At 41.9% G+C, this 17,340-nt stretch overlaps 1 protein-coding gene across 1 annotated transcript in view; it reads left to right on the forward strand.

Annotated features, from left to right (window-relative positions):
- FBLN7 (fibulin 7) overlaps window positions 1-17,340 on the forward strand; it is a 47,456-nt gene that overhangs the window by 11,266 nt on the left and 18,850 nt on the right. The window contains exons 4-6 of the mRNA XM_058165102.1: window positions 12,872-12,994; window positions 13,787-13,924; window positions 14,384-14,521. Coding sequence (XP_058021085.1) covers window positions 12,872-12,994; window positions 13,787-13,924; window positions 14,384-14,521 — 399 coding nt within the window. The remainder of the gene's footprint in view (window positions 1-12,871; window positions 12,995-13,786; window positions 13,925-14,383; window positions 14,522-17,340) is intronic.

Genomic DNA, 17,340 nt, shown 5'->3' on the forward strand with positions numbered 1-17,340 from the left:
ACGTCACGAGGGCGTGAGTGACTGTGCACAAGGCATCCCGGTCTAGAAAGGGGCGCAACTGGCGCACCAGGCGAACCTGGTGGAAAGCTCTCCTGGAGACGGCCGTCAGGTGGTCTTCAAAAGACAGCCGTTCATCCAGGAGAACGCCCAGATTGCGCACCCTCTCCATCGGGGCCAGTGACTCGCCCCCAACAGTCAGCCGAGGACTCAGCTGACTGTACCGGGATGCCGGCATCCACAGCCACTCTGTCTTGGAAGGATTGAGCTTGAGCCTGTTTCTCCCCATCCAGACCCGTACGGCCTCCAAACACCGGGACAGCACTTCGATGGCTTCATTGGGGTGGCCCGGTGTGGAAAAGTACAGCTGGGTGTCATCAGCGTACAGCTGGTACCTCACACCGAAGCCACTGATGATCTCACCCAGCGGCTTCATATAGATGTTGAACAGAAGGGGCGAGAGAATCGACCCCTGCGGCACCCCACAAGTGAGGCGCCTCGGGGCCGACCTCTGCCCCCCCGTCAACACCGTCTGCGACCGGTCGGAGAGATAGGAGGAGAACCACCGATAAACGGTGCCTCTCACTCCCAATCCCTCCAACCGGCGCAGCAGGATACCATGGTCGATGGTATCAAAAGCCGCTGAGAGGTCTAATAGGACCAGGGCAGAGGAACAACCCCTATCCCTGGCCCTCCAGAGATCATCCACCAACGCGACCAAAGCCGTCTCAGTGCTGTAACCGGGCCGGAAACCGGACTGGAACGGGTCTAGATAGACAGTTTCATCCAGGTGCAGGGGAAACTGATATGCCACCATACTCTCTACAACCTTCGCCGCGAAGCGAAGGTTGGAGACCGGACGATAATTACCTAAAACAGCCGGGTCCAGGGAAGGCTTCTTGAGGAGGGGCCTCACCACCGCCTCTTTCAAGGCGGCCAGAAAGACTCCCTCCAACAAGGAAGCGCTCGTAATCGCCTGGAGCCAGCCTCGTGTCACCTCCTGAGTGGCCAGCACCAACCAGGAGGGGCACGGGTCCAGTAAACACGTGGTGGCATTCAATCTACCCAGCAACCTGTCCATGTCCTCGGGAGCCACAGGGTCAAACTCATCCCAGACAATATCACCAAGACTGCCCTCAGACGCCCCGTCTGAATCACCGCAATTTTGGTCCAGACCGTCCCGAAGCTGAACAATTTTACCGTATAGATAACCGTTAAACTCCTCAGCACGTCCCTGCAACGGGTCATCCCGCTCCCCCTGGTGAAGGAGGGAGCGGGTCACCCAAAACAGGGCGGCTGGGCGGTTATCTGCCGACGCAATGAGGGAGGAGGCGTAGCAACGCCTCGCTTCCCTCAGTGCCACTAGGTAGGTCCTAGTATAGGATCTAACTAGTGTCCGATCAGCCTCCGAACGGCTGGACCTACAGGAACTCTCTAGGCGTCTTCTCCGGCGTTTCATCCCCCTCAGTTCCTCGGAGAACCAAGGAGCCGGTTGGGATCTGCGCCGGGTCAGAGGCTGCAGAGGCACGACACGGTCTAAAGCCCCAGCCGCAGCCCATTCCCAGGCTGCGGCTAGTTCCTCCACCGTGCCATGAGCCAGACCCTCAGGAAATGGCCCAAGCTCCGTCCGGAACCTCTCCGGGTCCATCAGGCGCCTGGGACGGTACCAACGTAATGGTTCCGTCTCCCTGCAGTGTTGGGTAGCGGTCAGAAAGTCTAGGCGAAGGAGAGAGTGATCTGACCATGACAAAGGTTCTGTGACTATATCTCTCAAGTCCAGATCCTTCAACCACTGACCAGAGATAAAAATCAAATCCAGTGTGCCTCCCCCGATGTGAGTGGGGCCATCCACTACTTGAGTCAGGTCCAAGGCCGTCATGGAGGCCATGAACTCCCGAGCCACTGGTGATGACGAGCCGGCAGATGGCAAGTTGAAGTCCCCCATGACTAAAAGTCTGGGGGTCTCCACTGCCACCCCAGCAAGCACCTCCAGGAGCTCGGGCAGGGCAGCCGTCACGCAGCAAGGAGCCAGGTACGCGACCAGCAAGCCCATCTGACACCTATGACCCCATCTCACAAAGAGGGATTCACACCCGGCAATCTGAGGTACAGTGGTCTCCCTCGGCTCTAGACTCTCTTTAATAACAACCGCCACCCCACCACCCCTACCCTGGGCCCTCGGCTGATGAAATGCACGGAAGCCCGGCGGGCACATTTCGACCAGGGGCACGCCCCCTTCAGTGCCCAACCAGGTCTCCGTAACGCCTATAAGATCCGCGGCGCCCCCTGAATAAGATCATGTATTAGGGGGGCCTTATTTGCCACGGACCGTGCGTTGCATAACATAAGCCGAAGGCCCAGGCTCTGAGGGTCTTGACCATCCGGGGAACGGGAAAAGTCAGAGGGATCGGGGCACGCGATCGCCTGCAAACATCGAGCGCGTGCCCCCCTAAACCGATATGATCCCCCCCTTCCGCCATATCTGCCCCTCCCACTTACCGTGCAAATAGAACCACCCTCACAAAAAGGAACGCACTCTCCCCCCTTAACCTCCAAACCCATTAAATAGTCGCATGCTGCAGGAACTGGTCTCCTCCCGACGGGCTACCCCAACCCTCCCCGCCCCCAACCCAAACCCGTCGTCTTCCTCCCCTTAAAATCCCCTTTAAAACTCCCCTTAAAAAATCTATTAAAACAACTAATTAAAAAACCCCTAAGCCTCCTATTTTTCGCATGCCACCTCTCGGGACTCCAAAGCCCGTCCTCAAGGTGGGCCCTCGATAATCTGGAGGGCCAAACCCGCGAGAGAGGGGCATCTCACAGGGCAAGTAGGTCAGCCGCAGTAAATGTTCGCATCACTGAGAAGGTCCGGCAAAAGGCCCATCCCCCCCCACACACACAAAAACAGAGCTTTCAATGATACAAACAACTTTTTATTGAAAGGTAAAAGTTTGCATTTGGCATGCTCTTAATTAATGTGATTTTTGCTGTTGTATGCATGCTGATAATTTGTCTAACCTTGGCTTATACTTTGTATGTTTGAGAGCAACACATGCAGCACTCAGGTCAACTGTTAGTCTGTTTCTGGTGTCAGTTTTTATATAATACAAAGCTGAAAACAGTTGCTCACAAGCATAAGATGGCCCAAACAAAGTAAGGAAACCAATCCCAAGTGCTTTTATTGACTTAAAAATTATTTGGCAGAGAATTCCACACTTTAAGGATTTCATTTTCAGAACTAACTGTGCTGTCCTTTGTCATCTCTTCTATCTTCTCAAGTGTATCACTCAGGTCATAGAATTTATTTTTCCAGATAGAGCTTTCTTGAAATTCCAATAACTCAATTTGCAGATTTCCTAAATCTAACCAGTTTAAGCAGGAAAGATCGTGTTCTTCAAATTTGGCTTTATCTGGAGAAGTAAGAAAATACAGGGTTGTCTCCATCTTGCATAACTGTAAAAATCTACTACTAAAATTCACCTTTAAAGCTGCTACAATGCTAGAAAATTTATTGTAGATTTCCTGATGGCTTGTAGGATTGTCTGCAAATGTTGTAGAATTTTCTAAATGCATTCTAGGAACTGTATGAAACTAGATGTTGCCCCCACCATAGAAGGTGCACCATCACTAGTAATTGAAACCACTTTTTCTGGTCTTATGTCTTGTGACAAAAAAGCCTCCATCACAGCATTGTAGATATTTATCCCTTGTGTTCTTTCAGGCAAAGACACCAGTTTCGCCAGCTCTTCTCTCAAGATATCACCAACAGCATAACGCAAAATTACTGCTAGCCTTGCATGATTATTTATATCTGTGCTTTCATCCAAGCACATGGAGTAATAGGTTGCCTTTTGTAAGTCAGTGGTGAGCTGCTGACTAACATCACTTGCCATGCACTGGACTTGATCTTTAACAGTATTTCTGTTAAGTGGCATCTCAGAGATGCATTGAATAATTGTATCCTTGTTTGGGAAATCATGAAAAAAGGAATTACTCCCAGACAACATGGCCGTTTTGATAATATCCCCATCAGAGAGGGGCTTACCATGTTTTGCTATGCACAGTGAAATTTGAAAACTGGCAGCTGTCAGACGATTTGTTCTAGAAAGATAGTTGCAAGAACTAAGATACTGGGAATGATATAACAGAATTATTGTTGAAAAAATTTGGAGGAAGTAGTTGTCACCTTCATCTCCATATGAAAAGCCAAAGTATAACATAATGTGAATTTCTAAGTTACAATTAAAGCCAGTTAATTTTGTGTTCATAATTCTGTTTTCTTTCTTGTATATGTTTTTCCATTAGAAATGTGGATTTTTTCAAGAAATTGAGCCATTGTACTAGATTTTGTAACTACAATTAAGTTTACCTTTATACATAAAATCTGACTATTATGGCTTGTTCAACAAATCATATTAAAAGTTGTCTGGAATATTCCATAAGGCACACTGATTACACAATAAAAGGCTTGTCTGGAAAACTGGCTTTAGTGGTTAAGATATTTTATGATAATATGAACCCTTCCTCTAGCAGTGTCTCCAACTGGTTCAGAGGCTCCAACTGGTTCAGAATGCGGCCGCGCGGGTAATAGTGGGAACAACCCGAGGCTCCCATGTAACACCTGTCCTGTGCGAGCTGCACTGGCTTCCGGTGCTCTTCCGGGTGCAATTCAAGGTGTTGGTTATCACCTTTAAAGCGCTTCATGGCATAGGACCGGGTTATTTACAAGACCGCCTGCTGCTACCAATAGCCTCCCATCGACCCGTGCGCTCCCATAGAGAGGGTCTCCTCAGGGTGCCGTCAGTCAAACAATGTACACTGGTGACCCCCAGGGGGAGAGCCTTCTCTGTGGGGGCTCCTGCCCTCTGGAATGAGCTGCCTCCGAGGATATGTCAACTGCCTGATCTCCGGACCTTTTGCCGCGAGCTAAAGACCTTTCTATTTTATTGTGCAGGGCTGGCTTAATGAACTTTTTGTTGGGGTTTTATTATAGTCTTTATTCTTCAGTTTTTAATTTAAGTAGTTTTTATATGTTTTTTAACTTTTCTGAGTTGAGTTGTGTTTTTACCCTGGTTGTAAACCGCCCTGAGTCCTTCAGGAGAAGGGCAGTATATAAATAAAATAAAATAAATAAATAAATAAATCTGCTCAAAATATTTGAAATGAAAACTGATGAAAATGCCAATGCATCCAGAAGAAAAAATTCACCTCCTGGGGAGGCGGGGCCAGCTGTCAAAGAGGAAAGCTGTGGAAAGCGATCTCTCCATTAAAGAGAGTTGCTTCCAATCTGCGGATTCTGTGGAGTCCCAGATCCCTTGGAGGGGGATTGGAAGAAAGAAGCGCTCTGCAGCGTAGCCCTCAGCAGCAGCTGAGGAAGCGAGCGGCAGACAGCCTCAGAGAAGCAGATCAGGGGAAGGAGACAACCTGCAATGGCGGCTGGAAGGAGATAACAGCAGACAGCTGGACAAAGATAGTGGTGGACTAGCAGGACAACGGCAAAACGGATCTGGTTTAAAGCGTTTTTGGCAACCTTGAGAGAGTGGTCTTGGAAGAAGATCGATCCAGGAGATTTCTAAAGCGGAGGAGGAAGAAGGAGGTCCTAGGAAAGAGGAGGATGTATGCAGCCCTCTTCGAGAGACAGCGACGAAGGCAAGTTTGGGCATGAAAGAGGTTTCTGCACTGGAACAGATTGAACTGGCAGAGAAGGAACTAAGGATTTTAAAGGCTTTTTCTTTTTCTGAGTACTATTAAATTTGGAAGCAATTAGAAGGTGGAGACTGAGAGTAAAGTGCTGTTAACTTGGAGGTTACTGACACTGTGGAGAGACTTTTATTACTGAGTCATACAGAAAGAGACATGGGAGACGTTTGCTGTCTAAGAAGGAAATAAGTTTTATGAAAGGAAAATGACTATTGCAAGAAGGATTAATTAAAGGATTAATTTAAGGATAGGAAAACAAAAAGGAATCCATAGAGAGGATAGAGAAAAAGAGAATTGTGGGAAAGAACTTGTTATTGACTGATTGATCTATAGTGAGTACAATTGTAGTTGTAGTAGTGTTTAAAATTGCATAGTTTAGTTTTTAAACTTAAATATAAATTGGGAAGGATCGCTATCATTGTGTTTAATTATTGATGATATCTATTATTTATTGAGTCCTCCAGGAGAAGGGCGGTATAGAAAACAAACAAACAAACAAACAAATAAATAAATAAATACTAATGCTACAATCTATGCAGGATGTAATGTTGAGAAACCACAAAGATTTGAAAAGGGAGACAGGGGAAGTGAGGAATGATACCGGTGAACTAAAAGAAAAGATAATGTCAGTAGATGGTAAATTTGAATGTTTCCAGCAGCAAATTATGAGAAATGAACAAAAATTACAGGAGATGGAAGAAATAATGGGTCGGGAATAAAAACATGTGGATGAAATGAATATGAAATTAATACAAGCCAATAAAGAACTTGAATCAACCATTATCCAATTAGAGACAGAAAAAGCCTCCCACTACTTGCGTTTTCAAAATATGAAGGAAAATAAATGTGAAGATCTGCCGGAGATGATGGCAGATATGTTGGCAGGAGCATTAGGTATTGGAAAAGAGGAAATTTTATTTATTTATTTTATTTTATTTTATTTTATTAGATTTCTAGACCGCCCTTCTCCCGAAGGACTCAGGGTACAGTACAGTACAGCCAAGATAAAAATAAACAATATACAATTAAAAATAGATTAAAAAACTTATTATACAGTTAGGCCGATAAATTAAAATATATAATCTAAAAAACCCCAATTTAAAACTAAAAAATTTAAATGGTGATTGAGATGAATGAAACTCATCAAATCCACACCAATTATGCAAGGAGGCACAATCTACCAAGAGAGGTTCCTATCAGGTTTGTAAAGAAGTCAATCCGTGATGAAATTTTGCATAGGACAAGAGATGACCCATTGGACTATGGATGGAGACAGTTGGTGGTTCTTAAGCAAGTACCCAGGAGAGTGAAAGAATTGAGAAGGCCCTACCAGACTTTGACGTCCAAACTAACACGCCAACTTCCATTGGCTGATCCCAGAAGTATTATGGTAACTTGGCGGGAAAAAAGACTTAGGCTTGATACGGTGGACAAAGTGGAAGAATTTTACAGAAAAAAAATTGGCAGTGTTGATGAATTAGAGGAAAGAGAATTAAGAGAAGAAGGTGAAGTGATAGAAGCCTCAACAAAAGAAAGAGGAAATGGGAAGGAAGGAAGAATGGATATAATGAAATGGATGGATAAGAATGGATATAGAAGGATATAATGAAAGCAAGCACAAAGAACACTCAGAAATTAGACAGACGAGGGCGACGAGATCTAAACAGAAGTAGAGATGCACAAGAGGGAATAACACTTCTATCAGTAAATGTTAATGGCTTAAACTCGCCGATAAAGAGAAAAAATTACCTCAATAAACTGAGTAAATTGCAGTTGGATATAATTGTGTTACAGGAAACACATATAAAGGAATCGCAGCGACAATTATTAGAATGTCCTAAATTGAGGAATATGTTCACAACCCTATCACAACAAAAAAAAGGGGGAATTGAGATATATATCAAAGAAGGAATTCTAGCAAAGCAGATTAGCAAAGACGAGGAGGGAAGGATATTAATAATTGAGATAAGATTAAATGGAAAGAAAGTTGTCGGTGGGACTATATGCACCAAATGAGGGCCAAATGAGATTTTATAAAAAATTACACAAGATGATTGGAGAATTGGAATATGACGACATCTGTATAGTTGGAACTTCAACGCAATCGTTGATAGGGAATTGATCATAAGAGTGATAAAAAGAGGAAAAGTACTAAAAGGATACTGCCTACTATGTTCTTTCAAATGGTGGAGGAGTTAGGTATCAAAGATAGTTGGAGAGAAAGGAATAGAAAAGTGAAACAATATACCTTTTATTCAGGAAGACATAGTACATGGTCTAGGACTGACATAGCATGGGTATCATTAGAACTGGATTCAGAAATTGAAGAAATTAAAATTGATATAAACTCATGGGCAGACCACAACCCTATTGGAATTAAATGGAGAGGGCAAAAAAGGACAAAAAGATGGACTTCGAAAAAAGCAATCCTTAACCAAAATGAGTTTAAACAGAGAATGGATGAACAAATGAGTTTATTCTTCCAAGACAACAAAAAAGAAGACACAAATAACCAAAATCACTGGGATACTACGAAAGCTTTCATGAGAGGAGTTGCGATAGAGTATATGGCCAAGGAGAATAAACAAAAAAAAAAGAAAGTAAGTTTAGGAAGAGAATTGAGTAGAATGGAAAAGGGACTACAAAAAGAGCCAAATAAACAAGAGTTCAAACAGCAAACTGGGGAAATTAAACATAAATTAAATATTATTGAAAAAGGGGGGCTAGCTCAGCAAATAAAAGGTGTTAGACTTTTTTAAAAAACGCAAACAAGCCAGGGTGGTGGCTAGCATATAGATTGCAGAAACAGAGGGATACTAGATGGATTAATAAATTATATAATGATGAGGGAAAATTGATGTATCAAAATGAAGAAAAGAAAACGTATGAGTTCTTTAAAAAACTATATGAAGATAAAGAAAAGATTGGGGAAGATAAAATTTGGCAATATTTTCGGAAAATAGGATTGCCCAAAGTCCTGATAGAATTCAAGGAGATATTAAACAAAGAGGTAACATTATTAGAATTAATGGAGGCAATCAAAAAGCAAAAGATAAATAAAGCACCAGGTCCTGATGGACTGCCATGAGAGATGTACAAGAACCACCAGGGAGTACTGAGTCCTGTCCTGTTGGATGCATGTAATGATGTCTTAAACGAAGCAAAAATTCCAACTTCTTGGAAAGAAGTGACAATCACATTGACCCCAAAGGAAAATTCTGACTTGACACACATTAAAAATTAAAGACCGATATCCCTATTAAATTCAGACTACAAAATTTTTATGACGATTATGGCCGAAAGACTTAAATTTTTTTTAGAAATTTTATTGTTTTTACCCAGATCCTATAGCTGATCAGCTAGGACCGTGATGGTGAACCGGTGGCACGGGGAGCCATATTTGTGGGCACATGAGCGTTGCCCTAGCTCAGCCTGCATGGCGCACTGGCCAGCTGAATTTCAGGCTTTCCAGTCCCACCGGAAGCTGGGAAACAGGCTAGGAGAACATCCATATACTATTTCATCCTAACTTGTATAAATTATGCTCTCTCATATCTGAATTGCACAAGTATTAGGCTTGAACACAATCTGCTTTATCCCAAAACATGGCTTGAAATAGCAAGTGATTATGAGTGAAAAAAGACACTTGCTAAATAAGGCTATTACAACTGCTAATAGGTGCTTTTGCCAATCTAACCTAATACCAGACATAAGTGCATTGCTAATTACATCTTGGGATACTACTTATTTAAATAAATTAGCATTACATAAACTCTAGAGCCACAATTACGAAACTCCCAATCAGCAATTTCTCATTAATGTAATGTATGTTTATACTTAAAGCCTACAATTCTGCTCCTCGTCTTTCTCTTATGTAATTAAGGGGAATAAAATGCAATAAGCTTTGGTTTCTAGATGCTTTCTTCTTTCTTTCCGTGCTCCTTAGCTTTTGACAAACAGCTATTACCCAGATAAAGTTTTTTCCTTCTTTCTTTTGTCTCCAAGCCAGAAAAAAAATCATAACTTCTTAAATTACTGTCTCTCAGACTGCCATTAAAATGCAGATGTTAAAAAGGGGGAAATGATTTTTCAGAATGGTATTAAAATGTTATTTGAAACCCCTGGAATCTGGTGGGGATTTTTTTTAATCAAATCTTTCAAGACGTGCACAAATCAAATAAAATTTCACAACAAAAATGAAGCATTCTTGCTAAGTCAAGTGAAACCATTAAAAAAAAAGGAAAGAGTATCAGGGGCATCTTTTGCAGGTACATAATAGGAAGGAAGATGGAGCAAGTCTTAGAATGTAATTGTCAGCTTCTGAGCTGCAGCTCACCTGCCTTCCTATTTTGTGTTGAAGCTACAGAATCTCAAGCCTCTTTACATAATTTTCTTCCAGTGTTCCATTGGGTAGTTAGACTAATATAGATAGAAAGACTTTACTATTATTGGAATTTTTCCTTTCCTGTCAGCTTAGGAAAGCTTTTACTCCTCTATCTTAAAATGACATCCCCTCTGAACAAAACGGAGGAATTTGGAGAATTCTGAGATTTTGGGAAAGTACCAAAATTCTTTTAAAAAATCCAGAAGGGAAGGTAGAGGTTTGTTTGCTTTATTTCTCTGAAACAACTTTACTCTTTTTTCAGATTAAAAGACTTTTTAAGTGCAAATTGTACACGATCAGAAAAATAGGCTCTGTCTACCACCTCAAAGAATAAAGCTAAAAAAAGAGGGGAAGGAATGGGGAAGGCATCCATTTTTTAAAGTTCATTTTTTTAAAATAATGACCATGGGTACTGAAATTGTTTTCAGACAAGAAAAAAGGAAGAGCCAGATGCAGCCAGCTTTTTTGTTTAGATGACAGAATGATCCTGCTTAGGGTCCCCAACTCCCCATCCAAAGTTAATCCACATATCTTTCTCAGCACTTCCAGTTGTCACAATATGCTATTGGACATTCCCCACCCCCTCAATGCTGGAAAAGAATGACTGGAATCACAAATAGGAATTGAGATAGAAAGACATTCCTCAATGCAGAGTTTTGAGTAAAGTCCCTCTTCTGTCCTTTGAAATGCAGCCTTTCCTTCCTTTCGTCTTAAGCACTATCGTAGTGTAAAGGGCGTGTCAAGTTAAGGATGGATGAGATGAACTTGCATATACATCCATACATGTGCCCAATATGATGGAAGAGGAGGAGGAATTAGCTTGCCTTTTTTGTTGTTGTTTTGCTCTGTTTTGTTTAAATTTTCACACGCTCCTTCTTAGCAAGATTAAATTTTTCAGGCCCCTGCACACAGTCTGCATAGCCTGGGCTGTTTGTTTAAAGGAATTCCTTTCTCATTGTGCAAAATGCTAATGCACCATTGAACCTGTGCCTAAGCTACTGTGAGAAGGCTGCTTGCACAGCCCTCCATTGTGGCTGAAGATATGGAAATGTTGCCTTTAAACAGATGTGACTCACAGCATTAGCCCCTTATTTCTATTCAGAAGCGACGAACGAATGAAGACAGCGCTCCATATAATCTACATCTTTTTTTTTTCACAGTGACTCTTGGGTTATGCAAAAAGGAGTTGGTGGCTGGTTTGTGGGCAAGAAATCTTGCTTTTGAAATCACCTTAAAGCGTTTTTTATACTACAGCCCCCAGTACCCACTTCCCCAGGGGGACAGATGAGAATTTCAGCTCATTGGAAGGTTCAACAGTATGTGTGAAACGAGGGGATTAGTTAAACCCCTTAGAGTGATTATTCAATAACTTCATGGTTTGAGGACCTCTGATTATTTAGAATATTCTAATAATAATAGTTGGGCTTTTGGCAGATGCAAAGCTACAGCCATCCTACAAAGGCTATTTCCTCAAGCAATTCCACACCCCACTTATTATTTCAGTGCATAACAAACTCAGGAAAGGTGAAAGGCAGATCAATAGGAATGGTGGAGCCGTCTGGCTTGCTTCCTCAGAGAGAGAATTATGTGGGTCTTTGCTCCTTCTTGTAAAATAGTGCCTTCAAAAACCAAAGACAGGCTTTTCAATCCCCATCTCTTTCCTGCAATTACAAAAGAAAATGCGGGATCACATCTGCAGTTGTTATGGTTCTGAAGATCTTTCAGCCTTTTAGAAAAACGCTATTATTGTGGAGATGGTCCTTTTGATCCCACTTCCAATATCAAGAGGCAGGTTGAAGTTTCCACTTTGACTGATACCAGCAGGACATGTTTTCGGGTTGGAAGCCGAGAGTGAGGGCCTGTCTTAGCAGAATGAGCTGGAGATTTCCTCTCTTCCATGTAACAGAATTAGCCTTGATAATTTTGAGGTATTTATTTATTATTCACACTTTTATACCGCCCTATCTCCCTAGGGACTCAGGGCGGTTTACAGCCATATAAAAAAACATATATATATACAGGATAAAACATTAATTTAAAAAACTTATTACATAGGCCGAATATTTAAAATAGAGATATAAATAATAAAACCCATTTAAAACCAGATTTAAAATTTAAACATTTAAAAATTTAAAATTCTAGTCCAGTCCTGCGCAGATAAATAGATGTGTCTTAAGCTCGTGGCGGAAGGTTCGAGGTCAGGAAGTTGGTGAAGACCTGGGGGAAGCTCGTTCCAGAGGGTGGGGGCCCCCACAGAAAAGGCCCTTCTCCTGGGTGTCGCCAGTCGGCACTGCCTGGCCGACGGCACCCTGAGGAGTCCCTCTCTGTGAGAGCGCACCGGTCGGTGAGAGGCATTTGGTGGCAGCAGACGGTCCCGTAAGTAGCCCAGCCCTATGCCATGGAGCGCCATGGAGGTAGTCATAAATATTGCCATTTAAAGCACAGAAACCTCTGTGAGTCTTTGAAATTCAAGATCCAGAAAGATTCCCTCAGTGAAGAGAAAGGATACAACTTCCTGCCCTTGCTAGAGTTGGTGGAATACTCACTCTGCTGAAGATGGTAAGAAGTACCTAAAACTACAACTCTCTCTTCACACTTTTTATGAATTTGTTCAAATGCACATGTGCAAAAGCCAACGCAGAGACTACATTATCCCTTCATAGCAAGTGATTTTGTTTGTCATCCAAGGACAATTGTTTTCTGTAGGCAACCTTTTATATGTTTACACAATGCAGCTTGTGAGCTGAAAGAAGCAAACTTTCTAAGTATGTAATTTCCTTCTTTAATCAGATATTGGTCTGTGCTCAAATCAGTGCCGGAATGGAGGAACATGTACAGAGACAGGTGACCAGGTTCAATGCATTTGTTCACAGGGATGGATGGGCCCCAATTGCCAGTATCAAACCCAGACAGGTTTGTATTTTGCTGGGGGGGGGGGCAAGGGTTAAGGATGGTGGAATTGAAATGTTTCACTCCTTTCTTTTAAGCATCAAGGGAAGATGCATAGTACGTGGCAAACAATGGTTAGCTCAAGTCATAAATAGCTGTTTAAATTAGGATTTGCTGTAAAGTGTATACTTGCAATTTCCTCTATTTTTGCAAAAGGCAGAAAAAAATCTGAATGTATTTTAGAAGGGAGAAAAACCACTCTTTGCATAAATATGAAAACAATTATAAGGAAAAGGAAAGAAATAGTATAAAGAAAGGTTGTGTCAAGAGGAGGAACAATTTTTATTTGTTATAATTATATCCTGTATTTCCTCAAGAGCCAGATATAGCGTTTTCTTCTTCAGTTTAACTCTACAAGGTAGAGAATGACTGAACCAATTTTCCCCAGCAAGCTTTCATTCTTGTCTCCCCAGTATTAGTCAACACGTTAACTATTACACCACACTGGATCTGATTCTTAGGTTTTCCTTTTATTAAATTAATTTTTATTGAAGAATTTTACACAGTAAGAAAAACAGCACAGCTTTAAGAAAGAGAAAAAAATAGTAAATAAAGGGAAAGAAAAAATGTTTTCAGCAAAAAATATATAAAATTAGAGCAAACCCCACTTCCTAATAACACTGATAATGTTACTTAGTTTGGTAATAAAATGTCTTCAAGAAAACCACCAAGTTCAGAGAACACCAAGGGCCCCACAGGCTAACCCTGAGCTACAAATATTTTCTTCTATCAGTAATTTCTTCCTACTTTTTTCAGTACCTCCAGCATGGAGCATAACCAATGACCCAGCTTTTAGTCGCAAGCCACGCTGTGCCAAATTAGATCGAATGCAACACTGCAGCTGTGAAGCGGGCTTCCATATGAGTGGCACTACAGAAAACAGTATTTGCCAGGGTAAGAGATCATTTGAACGATACATCTGAATAGAATGTAGTGATGAGTAGAAAAAGTGATGAGCTGTTCCTGCTTCCAGATCAGTTTAATCCCAGTTTCAACATCAACATCTGTTATTGGTAGCACTAGTATTTCATCTCTGTATTTCACACCTTGGGGTAGTCCTGACCAAGAAACCAACGTCATTACAGACACATGTCATTTGGACTGTTAATATCAGGACCTGGTTGCTTTTACAATTTCCATCTACTCAGTTTTGCTCCAATTTTTAAAAGCAATAGCTAATGGCTAAATCATGGTTACACTTATCTCCCCTCCCCCTAACAATATAAACTGCATTATCTATGATATCAGTAGCAGTCATATCCCAGGAACACTTCTCACTCTCCTTGCTAGCTCACCCTCATAGTGATGCATTTTGTTCCTGCAGGATTGTCATGTCAGTTTCTTTTCTGGCAGATGTCAATGAATGTGAAATTTACAAGCTGGAGGGAGTCCCTCGTCTGTGTATGCATGCTTGCATCAACACTCCTGGCTCGTACCATTGCTCCTGCCCCCCTGGATACAAGCTCTTCAGTGATGGGAAAAACTGTGAAGGTGACATAGAGTTTTCCTTTTCCTAAACGTGGGACAGATGACATTTTATAGAAGCTACATAACTTTCCTCCCCAAACGCAGGCCTCAAGCAGCATGTCATGCCGCAAACATGAAACATGTGCGCTAGATTTTGCACACATGGCTCATCATCATTGCTTTCTACTGTAAGGTCTCCAGATTTATTAGCAACGTTCTTCAAACAGAGGCTAAAAAACCATTTTAGTATGCCTACTATTAATTGAATTCATGATCAAATGCACATGCATGCCAGATATGTTTCTTTCTTGAATACGTCCCTTACTTACTGCAATGGAGAATGGGGGGGTGGGATTTGTAATCTATGTTTAGCAGGACACCCTCAAAGAATACATAATCATTACCCTTCCAAAAACACCACACAGAGTCATAAAATAAGAGGACAGCAACTACTCTACTATTTACAGTAAGAATGGTTTCAGAAGCTGTGGATGGAGCCCATTTTATATTATGTGGCTGGTAGGAATTGTGTATTCATCCACAAGTGTAATAGTTTGGCTGGAGGGATCAGTGGTTCTGGGGAGAGGGGGGGAGGCTGAGTGATTATGCCCTAGTCCTTATTTAAATATAGGTTCTGCCAATATATTGTAATATTTTGTCGTGGGTTCTTTTGTGCAAAATCAAGTCAGTGAGCTCCCGTTGCAAACCAGTAGTAAAGGTAAGTACAACCCACCCGACATGTATATTTCCATGAGACGGTTGCAATACTGCAGCCCAAACTTCAGCCAAATAATTCTGGATGCCTTTTGTTTAGCGCTAGCAAAGCCATCTCAGATTCATCTTTTGTGCCATTTCCTGAGGAGGTTGTGGCATGGTAAGATTTTTTTTTTTCCTGTCTTCCACTTCAATTTCATAATTTAGTGGCCCTGTTCTCCTCTTTTACTGTGTATGCACTCTGCCACTTAGCCTGTAATTTGCTTTCTTTAACAGGACTTGGTCTCTTACGTTAAATCACTAAACCTTTATCGTGATGTCTTTTTTGACTTTCTTTGGTTGTGTTCTAAATGTTCCTGGGCAATGTGTCCTTTAACTTATTCCTCTGCATTAGGATATATTCAATTAGATTTTCACACTAACCTTTCTTAATGATATCTAGAAAACATCTAGAAATATAAGCCTTACCCCTTTACAGTAGCTGTTCTTTTTCTTGGAATCTAAGGATTGTTTCCTTGCTTTCCTCCTCTTCTGCTGTTAACCAACAATGTTTTAATGTTGTAACTATCTTTTGTAAGAGCCTTAAATGATTTCCCATTTAGGAGTCTCTCTATCCCCTATGGCAGGGGTGTCCAAACTTGGTCCCTTTAAGACTTTTGGACTTCAACTCCCAGAGTTCCTCAGCCAGCTTTGCTGGGTGAGGGACTCTGGGAGTTGAAGTCCAAAAGTCTTAAAGGGACCAAGTTTGGACACCCCTGCCCTATGGGTTTACCTTTGTTTTCTCAGCTTTTTGTAAAGCTTTCTCTTTCCTAGGAAATCTCACTTCTATTAAATTACTATGGCTAGGAAGAATCCTAGGTTCCTTCCCTTCTTGCTTCTGCTCCATTCTCATCTTTGCCTCGGACTGGGCCCTTGTAGTTACTCTCAATATCTTAGCCTCCTTCTTGAATCCTTTTCTCTGAGTCCAACCTTAAGTGGAAAATCAGTTCTAATCACTAGGTTGCGTGCCAAATTAGGGATAACTCCTACCACCATTACAATGTCCTTTCCCTGTGGCCTGTACTTTGGCTTTAACCAATGTGATCATCTCAGTTTGCCTAAACTCAATTGTAAGAGGCTTTGTCTTTCCCCATAGATGCTGCCTTCTTTACTCAATGAATTAGCAGTGTTCATCTACTCCGCAGTATCTACTAAACCTCTCACAGTAAATCCATTAATTTTTGCTGGGATCATATTTTTCTTCCCAGTGGCACTTGCACTACTGCAGCCATTCCCTTTTTTTTCCCTGGCTTTCTTTTATAGTCTTTGGACAAATAGCCACTTTTCCCACAGTTGTAACAATTACTGGTCTCTCTGACTTCCCGAGGCCTTCCTGTAAGTTGGGCAGAAGCTAAATGCTTCTGTACTTCTACCTTTCTCTCTTCCAGTTCCTTAAAGTTCTTACATTCTAGAACAGGCTTTCTTATTCTCTTCTCTCCTTCTGCATCTTCCCTTCCAATATCCTCTGACTTTTGTGTTGCTTGTAGTCCTAAACTAGTTCAATTGCTCTTTGATTGACTCTGAGCTGTGTTCTTGCACCCAAGACATTAACTTGATATGAAGTACTTGTAGAAAGTGTTCTAAACTTAATCCTCTACCACTCTTTTCTTGCTTTGTCTGGCCTCAGCCATTTCTTGCCTAGGTCATCCAACCTTCCCCACAATTCATGAGCCCCTTCATTTTTGTCTTAGGTGTAATTTCTAATCTCCACCTATAGAGAGTGACATCGTATCTGTATAGGATTATCCCTTTGACATGAGAGTAATCCACTACTTCTCTTGCTGGAAGACTACTATAAGGCTGTCAAAGGCTTTCCTGTTAAATATGGGGCTGGTCACTCATTCACTTTCAGACCACTTATAAGAGATAGCCACTCTTTCAAACATGGTTAAATAGGCTTCTTTGTCTTCTTCCTCTGTGAATTTAGGGATTTTAATGTCTTTGAGACCACCTCCATTGTCTATAGGCTTTATACACTTTAGACCTGAGTGTGCTTCTTTTAGTGACTGTATCCCTTTAAGCAGGTCTATCAATCTCCTAATCTCTCCTTTCTTGCCTCTCTTTCATTCCTTTCCCATTCCAGCCTATCT

The sequence above is a fragment of the Ahaetulla prasina genome, chromosome 1, assembly GCF_028640845.1.
Source record: "Ahaetulla prasina isolate Xishuangbanna chromosome 1, ASM2864084v1, whole genome shotgun sequence".
Classification (NCBI taxonomy): domain Eukaryota; kingdom Metazoa; phylum Chordata; class Lepidosauria; order Squamata; family Colubridae; genus Ahaetulla; species Ahaetulla prasina.